This window comes from Plectropomus leopardus, chromosome 13, assembly GCF_026936395.1.
Source record: "Plectropomus leopardus strain MGB_pleo_1.0 chromosome 13, ASM2693639v1, whole genome shotgun sequence".
Classification (NCBI taxonomy): Eukaryota; Metazoa; Chordata; class Actinopteri; order Perciformes; family Serranidae; genus Plectropomus; species Plectropomus leopardus.
In genome coordinates, this window is record NC_142188.1 from 3,639,789 (window position 1) to 3,656,915 (window position 17,127).

The following is a 17,127-nucleotide window of genomic DNA, read 5'->3' on the forward strand; positions in this document are numbered from 1 at the left end:
CTACCCTCCCCGCTTCTCACTGTCTCTCCCCGTTCCATCCCTCCCTCTCTTCTGCAGAGTTTTTCAACAGAGAGCACATCTGCTGTAGAAACTCTTCTGAAGGACATGTCAACCCTCCCTGACACAGCTGACTAGGCAGACAGACGGATGGACCGCCAGGACAGCGGCCTGACACCTCTCTCAGACGGTCTGAAGGGATCCAAAATCTATAACTGGCTTAATCTGATAACAAGGAGGCTGAAATCACAGTGAAAACACAAACAGATACGAGCAAAACTGACATTATGGGTCTCAAAACTCTTGAGCCGTCACACCCTCATTTCAAATGTTGCTGTAAACTACAAGACCACCTCAGTATTCTGTTGATCTGATTCAAAATTGGTCGGCTTCATCTAAACTAAATTCAAAAATGAAAAAAAAAGTGGTTTTCTGGGTACAAACAGGCAGATAATATTTGATAACCAGCAGATTTTCACGCTTGGAAAGTCCTGCATAAACAAAACTAGCCAAAAGCAAACCACAGCGTGCACTCATGCTCAAATTCAGCTGTTTGTTCAAGTGTTATAAGCTATTCAGAATTTTGTGCTTATTTCCCCACATTTCTGGAGCTAATGAAATTTTTTATTCTTTTTTTTTTTTTTTTTGGGACGGACACCACGTAGAATGATGAACTTTTTAGGTTATAAGTTCTTTTTTGTCTTACTTGAGGGGTGCATGTTTATGTGTGTGTGTATGAATGTAGGTATGTCATGCAAGTACTTAGTATGGGATTTAAAAAATGAGAATAATAAAGGTAATTATGAGTTTAAAACAAACAATATATTTTTTTAAATGGCACATGGTATAGAGATCTCAACATATAATTGCAATGGGCTGGCAAGCTGTACCAAAAGACAAGAAGTATTTACGTGGCTTAAAGATAAATCTGATATAAAAATTTTTTGTCTGCAAGAAACCCATTCAACACCTGAAAAAGAAGCACTCTGGAGGTCGGAATGGGATGGTGAAATTTACTTTAGCCACGGAGTCAGTAACAGCAGAGGAGTTATGATTATGCTTAAAAAAGATCTGCCTTACACTATTCATAATTTACTATCAGATTCAGAAGGCAGATGGATAATCATGGACCTAACTATTGATAATTTGAACATACAGTTAATCAACTTATATGGCCCTAATGATGATAATGCAGTTTTTTTTGAAAATATTTTCAATCAAGTTAATACAGAGAAATCACATGTCATCATAACAGGAGATTTTAATACTGTTCTGAACATAAAAATGGACAGAGCCGGTACAACTACTATTAATAACCACCCACAAGCTTTAATTGAAATAGAAGAGTCGAAAGCATCATTAGATTTAGTGGATATATGGAGGTTTCGGAACCCAGGGTCCATAAGATATTCCTGGCGTAGAGGGAAGCAGGCTAGCCGACTTGATTATTTCCTTATATCCTTTTCTTTGGTTTCAAAAATAACAAAATCTTATATTGGTGAAAAACTGAGATCGGATCACTCTATAGTATGCCTCAAAATAATAACATCAGAATACCCACGAGGAAAAGGATACTGGAAATTTAATAAATCTCTCCTGAATAACCCAGAATTTATTGATAATACAAAACAGTTCATAAATGAATTCTTCCAGATAAATGAAAAAACAGCCAATCCTCATATCGTTTGGGACGCATTTAAGTGTGCCTTTAGAGGACACTGTATAAAAAAATCATCAATTAAAAAAAAAGAAACTACACAAAAAGAAAATGGTCTAATTAAAGAAATTAAAGAACTAAATGAGGAAATAGACAAAGCTTATTCACAGGAGCTCTCTGAAATATTAGAACAAAAACAAGATGAGCTAGAGAACATATACTATGAACGTGCCATAGGCCAAATAACCCAATCTAAGGCTGTATGGATGGAACGGGGGGAAAAATGTACTTTACAGTTTTTAAGACTACAGCAAAGAAATATAGCTAAAAAAAATATAACCAGCTTAACTACACCAAACAGTACTATTATAAACCCTCAAGAGATTTTAAATATGGAAGTGGAATATTTTCAAAAACTATTTTCGCAGGAAAACACAGAATCCTGCAACTACAATATTTTTCCTCCCGAGTCCAATAGGTACGAACTTACAACAGAACTACAGCAATCTTGTGAGGGAGATTTAACGGAAGATGAAATCCTCGAGGCTGTTAGATCTTTCTCTCCGGTAAAGCTAGTGGTTTGGATGGTATTCCGATAGAGGTATATTCCACCTTCTTCAATGAACTCAAAACTTATCTTTTAGCTTCATTTAATTACTCTTATGTCAATGGTTTTCTGTCAGAAACACAAAAACAAGGTGTCATTTCGCTGCTGTTGAAACAAAATTCTGATGGCCAATATAAAGACCCAACAAAAAGGAAAATTGGAGGCCCTTAACATTACTTTGCTGTGATAACCGCATACTTGCTAAATGTATAGCTTCACGTATAAAAAAGGTTATAGGCAATATCATAAATCATGAGCAGGTAGGATTTAGCAAAGGTAGATTCATTGGTGAAAATATTAGACACATCATCGATTTAATAGAAGATTGTCAAACATATAATAAACCTGGTATTCTGTTTATCTCAGATTTGGAAAAGGCTTTTGACAAAGTAAACTGGAATTTTATTTACAATACACTTAAGTTTTTTAATTTTGGGAAAAATATTATAAGATGGGTACAGACTTTTTATAATCAACCAACCAGTAAAATACTAAATTATGGATATTTATCGGACAGTATTGCACTATCTAGAGGAGTCCGGCAGGGGTGTGCTCTATCACCTTATTTATTTATTTTATGTATGGAAATATTGGCCATCAGAATCAGAAATAATGTAGCAATAAAAGGTCTGCAATTGCACAATAGAGAATGTAAACTCACAATGTATGCCGATGATGTAACTTTCTTTTTACAACCAGAAGAAGAATCTCTCAATGAGCTAATTAAGGAATTGAATATATTCTCAATTCATTCAGGGCTAAAGCCAAACTACGAGAAATGTGCAATTATGAGACTAGGAAATATTCTTGGAACAGACTATCAGTTAAAATCTGCAGCACCAGTGAAATGGACAGACAATGATGTTAAAATTCTGGGTATACATATATTTAATAATTTAAAAGACACGGTAAAATTCAATTATGAAAATAGAATGAAGAAAGTGGAGAAACTATTACTTCCATGGAGAGGAATTCCTTTATCCTTAATGGGTAAAGTTACATTAATAAACTCTTTAGTCATTCCACAATTTGTGCATTTAATGATTACAATCCCTTCCCCAGAGAAATCATTTCTAAAACTTTTTGAACAAAAAATGTTTAAATTTATCTGGAACAATAAACCAGATAAGATTAAACGACAATACGTGTACAATTCACTAGAAAATGGGGGACTCAATTTAAAAAATCTAGAGATGATGAATGAATCTCTGAAAGCCTCATGGATAAAAAAAATCTATCTTAATCCAAACTGGATATCTAGCCTTGGATTAACAAATAAATATGAATTTTTCAAAAGTAAACTATTTATCTATTTTCAGTTAAAAAATACCCATATTGATTATATATTACAAAACAACCTTGATGGCATATCCACATTCTTCAAAGATGCATTGAAATCATGGCTAAATTTCCAATACTATCCTCCAGACGGCGTTTATGAGTTTCAAAATCAATTATTATGGATGAATTCTAATATATTAATAAATGGTCAACCTTTCCTGTGGAATACATGTTTACAAGCCGGAGTTATGTTTATCAATGATCTTATTAATACTTCTGGTGAAATGTTCTCATATTCAGAGTTTTGTAGTAGATTTGGAGTTTGTGTCAAACAATTCCAGTATAATCAATTATTATCTGCAATACCAATTAAATGGAAACAAGCGATAAAAGGAAAAATTAAGTTATTAGTATGTAAACCACAGAGTAGGTGCAATGCATGGCAAACGAGGAACATAAACAAAAAGATATACATGTTTTATTTACATACATCTGGGACAGCCTTTTTCCCCCATAGAATCTGCAGGAAATGGGAAGATGAATTCAACCTCCCTATTCTTTGGAAACACTATTTTAGGAATATATATGTTAGTGCTATAGACACTTACTCAAGGATGTTTCAACTAAAGATATTTTATAGAATTATAGCAACTAATAAGCATCTTAAATTATGTAACATCACAGGAAACTCGTGGTGCAGATTCTGTGGGGTTGAAGAGGAAGATTTAATGCATCTGTTTTACTTTTGCCCATATGTGGCCCAATTTTGGATGGCTGTTCAGAAATGGTTGTTTGAATTCAAAATTAAAATAGACATTTGTCCCATTAACGTGATGTTTGGAGAGTTTGAGAACTTTCAAATCAATGTAGTGAATACAATATATTTTGTGGGAAAAATCTTAATTTTTAAGGGGAAATCAAAGGAAGATCTATGTATAACTAGATTTAAAAATAAATTACACCAAAAATTCACACTTGAAAAAGTCATAGCGGCAAATCTAGGCAAATTATGCACTCACAAAAAAAAATGGGAAAAAATATTCTGGGACATACTCTGAATAATTTTGGATTCAAATAAGAGACTAAAAACAACCATTTTCTTTTCATTTGCTGGGTACAAATTTATTATAAAACGTACTGTGTATGATTAATTTTGGGTTAGAAAGGGAAGAAAGAAGAAAGGAAAGAAAAAAAAAAAAAACTTAAATAAATTAAAGCTGTGTATGTATAAAAAATGAAATATACGAATTTAGATATGTATAAGGAACTTGCATGATGAGAAGAGATTATGTCAAATCTTTGGTATATATGTAGGTATGAATGTACGAGTGTTTGAATGTTTTTTTTTTTTTGGGTGGCTCTAGTGTACCAAGAGTGCGCACAGTGTATGGTGTAGGTGTTGGTATATATGGAAATTTGTATGTAATATTTTCTTTGTAATCATTGTATGTTGGTACATACATTAATAAAAAAAAAAAAAAAAAAAAAGCAAACCACAGCGTGCACTCATGCTCAAATTCAGCTGTTTGTTCAAGTGTTATAAGCTATTCAGAATGCCAAAACTCATTATGAAAAAGAGTGCTGATACAGTGCATCTATGATCAACCCAATCCCGAGAATAATGCTGGCACCGTTCACTTCTGCAAACCATGGGTGCATTACATTTGAGTGATTTTACAAGTGAATACATTCAAACTTTACATTGAAACTTTCAGCATTGCTGTGGTTAACATGGTTACCTTTAACCCTTTGAAACCTAGACTGACGTTACCTTTCTTGTGCTGCATTCAGGCATCTTTCAGTGTGTATATAAACCTTTGAACCTTGAGCAAATTACTTTGATTTCTTCATAAAATTGGGGGAGAAAAAAACCCAATAAAGAACTTGGTAAGAATTGTATTTATTAGAGTTTATTATTATGAATTAATTAAATATTAATTATTATTATTTAATTTAATTTTTAGCAACTTTTTTGCAAGTAATTTTCTTTTTTAATCTTTAATTTTTCATTATTTACAGGTTATCTTCTTGTTTGTTGTAGTTTTTGTTTTTTAAAAACCTTTCTTAATAGCTAAATTTTGGGTAATTTCTTTTTTGTTTTACAAATGGCGAGACAAATGTAGACTTAGATTTTTTTTTAATTTAACTCATATATATTTAACATTATTTTTTAAAGAACTACTAAGTAGAAAAATTAATCTATAGATCAACATGTGTCACTGTCCCAATAAATAGTTTTTGCAGTTCAATGGCTACACACATACACACATTTTTACACACTATATATATTATTTATTCTCACTATCTTTTATGTGATTTGTATATTTGTATTTACTACCTCACCCATGATTGAGTGACCTCAGCTGTTTTTTGAGTCACATGACTGTTGATGTGTTTAAGATGGCGACTCACTAGAAAACTTATGAGTCTGAGGAAGAGTGTTTTTTAGCTCGAAACATCACTTATTTTTGCAGAATAAAATCTTTTAAGGGAGCTCTATTTTTTCACGTTTCGGATTATCTTGGATCTAGCACCCACTACAGGATGTGCGTGTCTTTTTGAATTCCCTTGGCAGTTCAGTGGTTAACCATTGACACCCCGAGAAAGCAAACTGTTAAAGTAATATATTGGTGGTTTGCAGAAACATGCAATGCCAACATTTTTTTGTTATATTATCTTAAGCTTCTCCAAATGACAAATAAACTCCCAACAAGCTACTTCAGAAATATGTGCAGTAATTGTGCTGTGCAACACAATAACAGAATATGTTCAATCTACGTTTCTAGCACTATTCATACCAAAGAAAACCAGCTGCAGGTGACCGGCACATTACAAGTTCAGCTGCAGAAACAATCTGACATGATATCAGAACTCTGTGTGACTTTATCTCAAGGAAACAACAATGCACGATCAAACGCACAATCAAACACACACACACACATACACACACAGCTCTATTTCGTTACCCAGTATGGCCCAATTGGGATGAGCTCTCCTGTTTCTACTGGGATCTTGAAGTTCGGTGGAGGAGGGGCTGTCTCTGCCCAGAGCGGGCTCTCTGCCCTGGGATACCCTGCCCTGGGCGCCCCCCCTGCCTGGAGCCGAAGTGGCGGAGCTGCTCCAAGGTTCCCCACCCTCTGCAAAAGATGCGCTTCGTTCAGGACCACCAACCAACAGCCATCAGGGGTCATCAGGGTTCACAAAGGTCACAGGGAGGTCAAGACTCCAAATGATAAAAAGGGGATACTCACAGGTCAAAGGGGAAAAAGGTCAAACAAGGACCGGAAAGAGAGCATTCAGATCATTCAGCTGACGGGCAAGAGTCGCATTCTGGGTGTTGTCCAGGTGGGCAAAGGTAAAAGCACAAGGGGCACACAGGAGCAAGGTTGTTTGTAACGATTCCTGAGTTTCAGAGAAGGAAGAATTGTAAGACCAGTTCAGTATGCTGAGGAAAACAACGAGGAAAGAGGAACTGTTGCCTGTAACATCGCTGAGGGAGTATAGTTCTTATCTGCAGCAGACACGGTGAGAAGAAGCTCTAAGGCAGTGATACTCAATTTACGGCCCGCGGGCGAAATCTTCCAACAATTAGGTGCCAGGTGGCCCCCCAACCATTTTCTAATTGACAATGTAAATTAAGTGATTCACACTGGGAATACCTTAAGTATACATAAGCTGCCAGAGTGCATAAAACAGCATCAAGATGCTGTTTTATGTTTTAGTGCTTGTTTATCAAAAAGTGCCAGTGAGGATTCCCCAGACCCCCAACAGAATGTCCTAAAATCCTAGAAATGTCCCCAAATCAGAGAAATGTACTATAAACACAGCAAAATCCTAAAATCCTATAATCCCAGAAATGTCTTAAAATCTGAGGAACTTACTAAAAATTTAGCGAAGTCCTAAAACTGGCCCATGGCCTGTCGTCATTTTGCCAAATTGGTCCCCAAACAAAGCAAGTTTAGCACCCCTGCTCGAAGGACCTTAATTTGTAGTCAGTATCAATTAAGGCAACCACAGCTGGTCAAAATGTCGCTCTGTAGCGACCTCCACCACTGACTTCTTCTCACATCAGTGAATTCTGTAACACTCAAATCAAAGCTGCGAGTACAAATAAAAAGCCCGAGCGCAACAAAATAACAATCTGGGATGTGTTTACCTAGATTACACATCGACAAACTGCACAATCTGTGTAGTGACAGATCGCTGTTTAGCTCACTTATGTGTGAAGAGACTGTACACACACTCACACACAACCAAATCGATGAACAGTCATGCTAGCCTCACATGAAACAAGCCCAGAATAGGAGCATCTGAAGCTGCTTGGCAAATTGGGGGCATGCAGTTATAGATTTTTAGTTAGGAGGCCGGTTGTGGATGAAACAAATGCAAATTTATGTATCAATGCCCTCATTTAACATCTCTGAGAGCAAAGACAGAACAAGAGCTCAGCTGGATGCTGTTTGTGTGTGTGTTCTCGGGTGCCAGCGGGTGCATGCGTGCTCACACATGTGTGGGTGCGTGTACACTCTCGGCTCTCGCGTGTGTCTGTTTAAGGCCATGTTTGCTTTTCAGGGATGCTGCTGTTCCGTGATCAAAAGAAGTGGCACAAAGGGAGAAGGGAGAGAAAAAGGGGGAAGCTATTATTCTCAAAGGGGGGGCGTTTGTTAGTTAGAGACACCGCTTTAATCAGGCGCACTGTGACTTTTGACAAACATGATCACAGGGGACAGGGTGTAAATTCCAATCAACCAGTGGGGACCTGTAAAAGTGTGCTAAGCAGGAAAGTAAAACGTATACTGCTGTGCCACTCAGAAGCAAACTACAGAAACTGCAACACAGGCTTTAAATACCCTTTAAAAGAGGTGCTCACAGTTTGCCAAAAACATATGAAGATGTAACCGAGCCAGACCGCGGAGAAGCTGTGCATGACGACCACAAGCTTCCCCAAATAACCTTTTCATGCATCAAGAACCAACAGTAATTAATGACAGATACACTGGATACAATCTCACTGAATAATCAAGAATCTTGTGGTTGCACTAACACCCAGTGGAGCAAGTATGAAAAGTAATATCACAATAACACTTCTGTTTTTATTTATTTATTTAGTCTGTAAGGTCATAAACCAAGCTCTTATGAGTCTGTAAATAAAGTGAAACAGATGTGGCGTCATAAATAAGACATTATAATTAACTGTGGCTTCACTGCATCGTTGAACAAGGCCGTAGCCATGGATACAACACTGGGGGTGGGGGTCCAAATCTGTACCCCCACCTCCCATCTCCAAAGACTTTTTTCAGGTCATTGTTTTAGTTTGTCTGCTTTTTGCATTCCTTTTTTTGGTTTGTTTTTTGCTAATTTTCCAGTTATTTTCTGCTCATTGCCTTCAACCCATTTTTCTTTTCTTTTATTTTTTTTAAATCAAGCCTTTATTATTCATGATTATGATTACATTTGTTAATGATTATTTTGGACTGAGGTCCATCAGTTGTACTATCACAGCATAGCATTTTTTTAATTATTTATTTATACTTTTGTCAATATCATAATTACTGCCACATGCTGAATTAACAGAGGAAGCTTGCACAATAGAAGGTGATGACACACTCCCTTCATAGAGACAAAAAAAGAGGTAAAATAACATCGCAATTATTGCAGATCGGCTACTACTATTGTACTGTAATACTGTCCCCGTTTATATCTGACAATGAAAGTTGTCTCTTGTGGATTGAAACAATATCTAAGGCACAATACAACGAGAGCAAAAGAGGTCAAAGAGTGAAACCAGCTGAGAAAAAGACATTCCAACAATTTTCCGCATTGGAAGAAGCATAACTTTACAAATCCACTTCTGTAAAAGACTGAAACAGAATACCTCAGTCCAGTCCCGTTAACTTGGTAGAGTATGAAATTCTATTAAGACACAACAGCACAAGTGAAAGCCCAGACGGCCGGAGCCGAGGCAAGTTAATCCTGCGAGTTGACTGGGTGCAGCTGAGGGCTTAGAGCAGCGGCTTAACACAAGGCTGCGGCTTTGGCGCACCTGCCAGTGGTCAGTCATGTCTCAGGCGGCGGAGGAAAGGAGGATGTGATTATAGCACGTCATAATTAACTACACTGGACTAAAACAATCCCCTCTTTATTGTTGATTCAAATGAAGTTATGAGAATGATTAAATGCGGCCCTTTATACATGGCAGCGGCCATGTATGAAGTATTTCTGGGAGGTGATAGTCCACGATTTCATAGAGGAATTGTGGATTCAAAACTTCCCAACGATCCGCTCAACTTTTGAGGAGCCACCTACAAGTGCATAACCACCTATAATCTATAATAATCTATAAAAATTGGAAAAAAAAATTAAAAAATAAAATAAATCCATTGCAGTCAAGATGTCAGGCCAAAAAAAAAAAAAAAAATTACCAATTTTAACAAAGCTACTTAAACCAAGACATCTCGGGTAAAACTGAGCTAAATCTGTTTGAACCCGAGGGGCTGTTTTAGATGTCTACATTACAAAGAACCACACTTTTACTGATAAAATATTAAGTGCCTCTCCGCTTCCATCATGCAACACCCGCCCCGGTTTATGTTGTTAACATAATATCAGCATGTCACACTGCATAAAATAAACTCTTTTTATTACACCATGAAAAGTTTTGGGCAAACTGCACATCTAAATCACACCTTCCACTTAGGATTTTGACTGTTATTCCTCAAACATAGAGTCATAACTGTGTATATTAACACGATCCATCCTCTGCCTGCGAGTCTCACCTGACTGCACGCTCGCGCACGTATTTGTGTATAACTCTGTCTGCGTAGGTGTCTGAAACTGTGTATGTGAAAAGTTAATTGTCCGTATTTGCATGCAGTATAAAGCAGCAGCGGGAGGCAGACCTGGCACATGCTCCCTCCCGCTGATTCGAGCTGTCAACCGCATTTATTAACTATGATGAATCACCCCTCCACTTCACATCCAATCAAAGGCCTCTCAGAGGGACTCAAATCTGGTCACCTTTAACTAAATGATTTTCTTGGCCCATGGTGCGCCAGCCAGTGATTGGACTGGCAACCTGATGATATGGCTGCTGTTAGAATTATTCTGCCAATGGCTCACAGCTGGATCAGTCATTTCTGTAACAGTGTGGTGAATTAATTGGCCAGCTGACATGTAACTGCATGAGAAAGGAGACTTTTAAAAGACCCGGTTGGAAAAAAAGGAAATGTATTTTAAAAAAAAGAGTTGTACAGTCAGTGAGACATGGAATATAAAGGTGTTCTTTTGACCTTGCCTTGAGGATTTGGATTAAATCTGAACCAGTCCTTGCTGCATAATACAATACATTTTACAATGCAAGCTGACAGCTACCACTGAATCAGAATAATCTTTCTCCCACAACGTAGAGGAATTTTCCTTAAGCCTCGCCTCTCCTCCAAAAACTAACAACAACTTCAATCCATCTATATTTAACCACAAACACACTCACACAGCTCTTAGGATCTCTGAAGAGTTCACATTACCGCACGCATTATGCTAAAAAATCAACTGTACGGAGATGAGACAAGGTCAGTGAAAACACAAATCCCCAGCAGGGCCGTGTCTTTCTCTGCGAACACGAGAGCAAAGCTGCGTCTGGAACTGTACACCTCAAACCTCGCTGAAGGATAAAGCTTTTGATCCTGGCCTGAATGGAAGAGCTCGGTCGGAAAAGAAGGAGGGAACAGGGGAAAAGGAGAGAAATCAATAGATTCTTGTAGACACAGCCTCGAGTTTCCAATCTAACACAGCTCTGTATTGATTAGGCTTCATATGAGACAAGGCGCAGGGACAGTAACGTCAGCAGTGGATTTGGGAGTCTTTAACAAAACAAACTCCAGTGCAGGGGACGGGACAATGAGGTCTACTGGGACAGCACTGCAAACAGATGACACACATGGAGATGAGGACTAACATGATGGATACAGTAAAAGTACAGTACAGATTTTGCAAAGACTGGGTTACTTGCAGGATCACTATTTGCAAGACTACATCTCCCATCCTGCACCTGGTTGAAAACATTACGCAAAACCCCCTTTATAAACATGACTAATTCACAATTCCTTACATGTCCTCAAAAACACATAACTCTAGCAACACAAGAGAGAAGGCCTCATAAGTCAACAGCATTCTTGTTAATTTGGTATTAATATAATCCATTAAGATAAACTATATCTGCGTACAGACTTTTAATTTTGGATTTTGTCCCCTCAGCTCATCGCCAGCCTCCATTGGTTAGCTGCGCTGTTTTAGTGGGAGAAGACAGCAGGGATGAATTCTCAAAATTAAGATTTTTCACTAATGTAAGTGCTGGTTTGTGGATGTCTTGTTAACTGCACAACTTGATTTGTTATTTCAAAGTCAAAATCACCGCTGACGCGCCAATATTATCGTGCATCTCCAATTAAAATGTTAACATGACAACTAAAAAGTTTAGCTTGTTAGCATAATATTGTTTAACATTAACTCAAAATTTAGATGAAACTATTATACCTCAAAAACTAAAAATAATAAATTAAATATTGGTCGTACTGCACAGTAAAAAATCAGGAGATACCCAAAGAAAACATGATAAATCCTCTGTGGACTGTGAATGTCTGCACATAAAGTAGTGCCAATGGCCAAACTGGACTAAAGTGATGGACCGACAGACAGATATTCTTCAGACTGCTAGCATCACTAAAACGTGTTGGCATGTCCACTTTTTTCGTGCTCTTACTACTTGTTAAAAAAGAAGAAAAAAAAGCACTGAGGAGGGACGTTTTTAAATTTTGGCTTAGGTGAAGGACATACAACTAAAGAAGAGTCCTACAACACCAGCAAGGAAGCTAAGTGAAACATATTCTAGCCACCTAAAAAACATTATCATTTTAAGTGTACTCTTTATTTAAATATTTACTCCACTTTACCTTAAACAAGAGCTGATGGAGCCAGCGGTAGAGCAGCAGCTTTGCCATTCAGTGAATTTAGGCCACGTTAAGACGAGAACGAATAAAGATGGAAGAGTCCTTTGCATTTTTTTAAATCACCATTCCTATGATTAAAATGTGAAATTGATCCTTGTGTACACAGAACTTCGTCATAAAAACCATAGAACACCAGGCGCATGCGCAAAGTGTGGCCACGATCTCACAGTTCTCACAGGATCCGCGCGTTACCAGTTTATATGGCGACAGAAGATGTTGCGTTTTGAAAACCCCGTTTCAAAAGTTTCAGGCCCCCAAAACACCATTGTCATGTGATTAAAAGGCTAAACCTTAACAGAAGTTTAACGTTTCATGGGAGAACTGTCGCCATGTAAGCAGCCCTTAAAATAACAGTTTTTCACAGTGGAGTCTGGTGATATAATGGCTTCAAATACCTGTATATGGCAAGCTAAAGAGGTGAAAATATTCTCAATGTGGCGCACACCTTAACTGATGATATTTCTGTCTATATCGCCACCAATCATGGCAGAGTCAGGCATACTTCATCAATAAACTGATTTCCCCCCAGTGCTATACTGGGACAAGGACAGCAGACCAATTAAATGTCCTAATCCAGCTTTAACTGTTGCGAAACTAAACACGCTACATTGTGCATCTAAATGCACTGAGTGTGGTCGCATGCAAGAAAATCATTTTTCCTTCTGAATTTAACATCGCACTGTCATTTGGAGGGTTAAGTATTCCTTTAAGGTCTGGAGGGAGCGATCACCGTTGGTCGATGCCTGATCCGTTTAATAAGGATCAGTCCCGATGCAGTGTATCGGATTGGTGCATCACCAGGCTGAAGGCTGATAAAGTGAGGAAACGCCCACTCCTTCGACAACTTTCATAAAGTAAACCTTAAATCTGCTCGGTGGTAAACAGTGCAGGACTGTTTATATCCAGAGAAACTCCCAGCTATAAATGCATTTGACTGAACAAGCGTGAAGCAGGAGACGGCACAAAAAGGAGCAAGTGTGCTCAGTCAACCAGCTCTGGATAAATAAAGGCAGGAAAGTAAAGTTAAGAGAACAGGCGGGATACTCTCTCTCTCTCTCCAAACGATACAGCACAATAAATTATGTTTCTACCTCTGCAACTCCTCTGCATTCCCTCCCCGACTATCTCACACTCACATAAACACACACATGCAAGCACACACACGCACACAAACACGGAGATAGCAGCAGACACTCTTATCTCTAAACATTGGCAGCTCATAATGAGAGTGACTTCCTCTGCAGCCAGTGGTTGAGTGGTGCTGACAGCCTCTCAGCGCTGCGTGTCAGCACGGGGGGATTTGAAGCACTGCCTTGGCTTGACAGCCGGGGCCACGCACTTACAGATGTTTTCACACTCGCAACACACGCACATATATGCACACACAGCGCCGCTACTGCGCTTCAAGGTTGACTTGAGTTGTAGGAGGGAAGAGGACAAGATGTGTTTGAAGTCTTGACACATGGAAAAGACACAACATTGAGCTTTGGTGTATTGGGGCTTATGAGTGGTGAGTGGGTGATACAGAGAGCGCGGCGGCGGCAGCCAGCTGAGAGGAGGACGCAGCTTAAGGAGAGAGTTTAAGCCAAACAGACATCAACACACACCGACGGGAAAAATTCATTACAAGCCAGGGAACACTCTCTGATTACTGCCGAGCTGCCCGGAGAACATCTGAAACATCAACAAGTTTAAGAGAAACACTCAAAACCTGCCTGCACTCTCAGAAATAAAGGTGCCAACTAGAATCATCTACTGCTTGTTCCCGTAGGAGAACCCATTTTGGTTCCCCGTAGATTTTTTCATTAAGGATCCAACTGGAACACTTTCAGAGAGATCTACCCAGAACCAGACATAAAGGGTAGTACCTAGAACCATCTGTCAAAGGTTCCACCCATAACCCCTATTAGAAGTTCTACAGACAACCATCTATGGTGTAGTGGTTCCACCCAGAATCCTCTCTGGGTGCTCCACTGAGAACCGTTCCATCTTCTGAGAGTTTGATCTAGAACCAAACCAGGGCATTCTATCAAGAACCTTTTTATACCCCAAGGGTATACACATAGAACTCACCCAGGGGAGTCTACCGAGAACTCTTTTATATTTTGAGTGTCTGATCTAGGACCAAGCCAGGGTATTGTGTCAAGAACCCATTCATATTCCAAGGTTTTTTTTATTATCTAGAACCCACCGAGGGAGAATCCTTTTATAATTCAAGGATTTCTCCACTGAGAGGGGCTCTAAAAATAGCAATTTACTACATTACCCATACATCTCTCTCCCACTAACATTGGTTTTAGTTCTTAATGGAACTCTTAAAGAAGAAGATCTCTTTATTCAAAAAGGGGTTGTTCAGAGGCAAATGGTTCTTGGTAGAACCTCAGCCCTTCAGTATTAACCTTTTAGGAACCTTTATTTACTAAGCGTGTAGATTGAGCTGAGTTTAAGTAAATGCCCTTGACGTGTGAGGACAGGGAGGGTTTAGATACATTTAAAAAGTCTCCTGCGTCGTTCTGTCCTGTAAATCTCAAACATTGTCCTGTTTACTCAAAAGTTTTAAAGTACAGACTCAGTTTAAGATAAGTGCTGCTGACCTAAATGCTATATTATCACTTCAAAACTGCCAAACAACTGTAAAAGGTCAGTCCACGGGCCAGAGTGAAAATGATACGTTGTATAAACTCATCTTTATTCATAGGTCGCACCTCCTGGAATCTGTGATGTTCTTATCCGTTTTCACCCGCTGCCGCCCCGTCATTTACCCGCAGCTGCTGTATTTACCTTCAGTCACTTTTGGCTGCTGCCCAGGCTGTCGATTACAGTCCGCTTCTTGTGCCGTGTTATATTTCCCTCGCCCCTTGTCATACTTGTGCTAAATGACAACTGGCTTACACACAAAAATGGTCTCTTGTCTGGAAGCAGTGCAAAAATCCACCGTAATCTCTGTGGCAATGTGCCAAAAATGTATGAAACAAGTTCAAATAGCCCCATTTGTCAAATTTAGGGATGATTTTTAAGTCACGCATTCCTTGGTTCAGGGTTCATACACATTTTACCAATAAATTCCATGACAAAAAATTTCAAAAACCATACATTCTCTGAAAAAAACATAAATACTCTTTATTGATTGTTTTTCATTACTATACAATAGCTTTTTATAATATATATAATTTAAAAAATAAAAATAATAATGAATGTTTTTCCTTCAAAATGTTTTGGTGAATTTTTAAGAAAAAAAAGGTTTTAAAAACCCTACATGTTTGGAGAGCATGTTTCCTTTAAAACATTTTAAAGTTAAAAACATGTTTTTAGGTTTTTATGCAATTTTGAAAGAAAAAATCAACAATTTCTCTGCTCTTCAGAATTTTTTGTTGAGTTTTTAAAAAAACATGCCTCCAATCAATCACCAATCAAATCTTCAAATTTCTGATGGTCTTTAAGCACATCATATGTTATTATACAGGTTTGTGAAATGAAATTCAATGGCTTTTCCAGGTTTTTCATGACTGTGTGAACCTGTCAGTTGGGCTTTGGCTCTAAAAATGTAAGGTTAAGAAAATAGGGAGAGCATGGCTTGTGATATCCTGTTAAATATTCAAAGTGCAGGATAACAAGATGACGAAGGACAAGAAGGACAAGTGCAGGAAGCCACAGACAAAGAAAAAATATATTTTGGCAGGGATGAAAGGTACCTGGAGTTGCCAGTGTTCATGAGTATAACCATCCAGGCTGTGTATTCATTCATTTTCTTCCACCAGTTTGATTTTCCAGCCGCGTGGGTCAAATGGTGTGGCAGTAATTTTAAGTCCACTTGAATCTCAGAATAATGCTTTCTGTTTCTGCGTTGCTCCCTCGTGCATGGATCACTGACTCATAAACATGGGTAACTGGCGGAAAGCAAGGCCGCCATTTCATCTAAACTCTGCTTTCTGCTTCCTCTATGATTATGTGAACTCATGCAGTGCCATAAGAAATTATTGTTTGTCAGCACCGTGTGTCTACCTTATTTTTAACTGATTTACAAACCCTAGTCTCTCTCTAAGTCAGGTTCAAACCAACCTGTAGAGATATCTACCTAAAATCTGGGCATGCTGTACAGCAGTGATACCCAACTTTTGGCCTGCGGGCAAAATCTGGCCCCTGATATTTGTAAAAAAGTCCTAAAATTGTAGAAACATCGTAAAATCCTAAAAAAAGGTCATATAATCCTAGGAATATCCTAAAATCCTCGAAACATCTTTCAATCAAGAAATGTCCTGAAATCCCAGACACATCCTAAAATCCTAGAAATGTTCTAAAATCCAAGTAACCCCCTCAAATCCAAGAAACATCCTAAAGTCCTAGATTCGTCCTTAAATCCTAGAGGCTTCTTAAAATCCTAGAAATTTCCCACAATCCTACAGTTTAAAAGTTTTAAGAAATATCCTAAAATCTGAGAACCGTCCTAAAATCCAAGAAAAGTGTCAAAATCCTGGTAATGGCCTAAAATCTGAGAAAAGTACTTATATCCATGAAGCGTCTTAAAATCCTACAAATGCCCCCAAATATAAGAAATGTCCCAAAATCTGAGAAATGTCCAA

At 38.1% G+C, this 17,127-nt stretch overlaps 1 protein-coding gene across 4 annotated transcripts in view; it reads right to left on the reverse strand.

Annotated features, from left to right (window-relative positions):
- Positions 1-17,127, reverse strand: part of gfra1a (gdnf family receptor alpha 1a) — a 162,561-nt gene that overhangs the window by 110,304 nt on the left and 35,130 nt on the right. For 2 of the 4 annotated variants that reach the window (XM_088086460.1, XM_088086461.1), the window contains exon 4: positions 6,509-6,679. The exons of the other annotated variants lie outside the window; for them this stretch is intronic. In XM_088086460.1, coding sequence (XP_087942586.1) covers positions 6,509-6,679 — 171 coding nt within the window. The remainder of the gene's footprint in view (positions 1-6,508; positions 6,680-17,127) is intronic. 4 annotated transcript variants of the gene reach the window in all.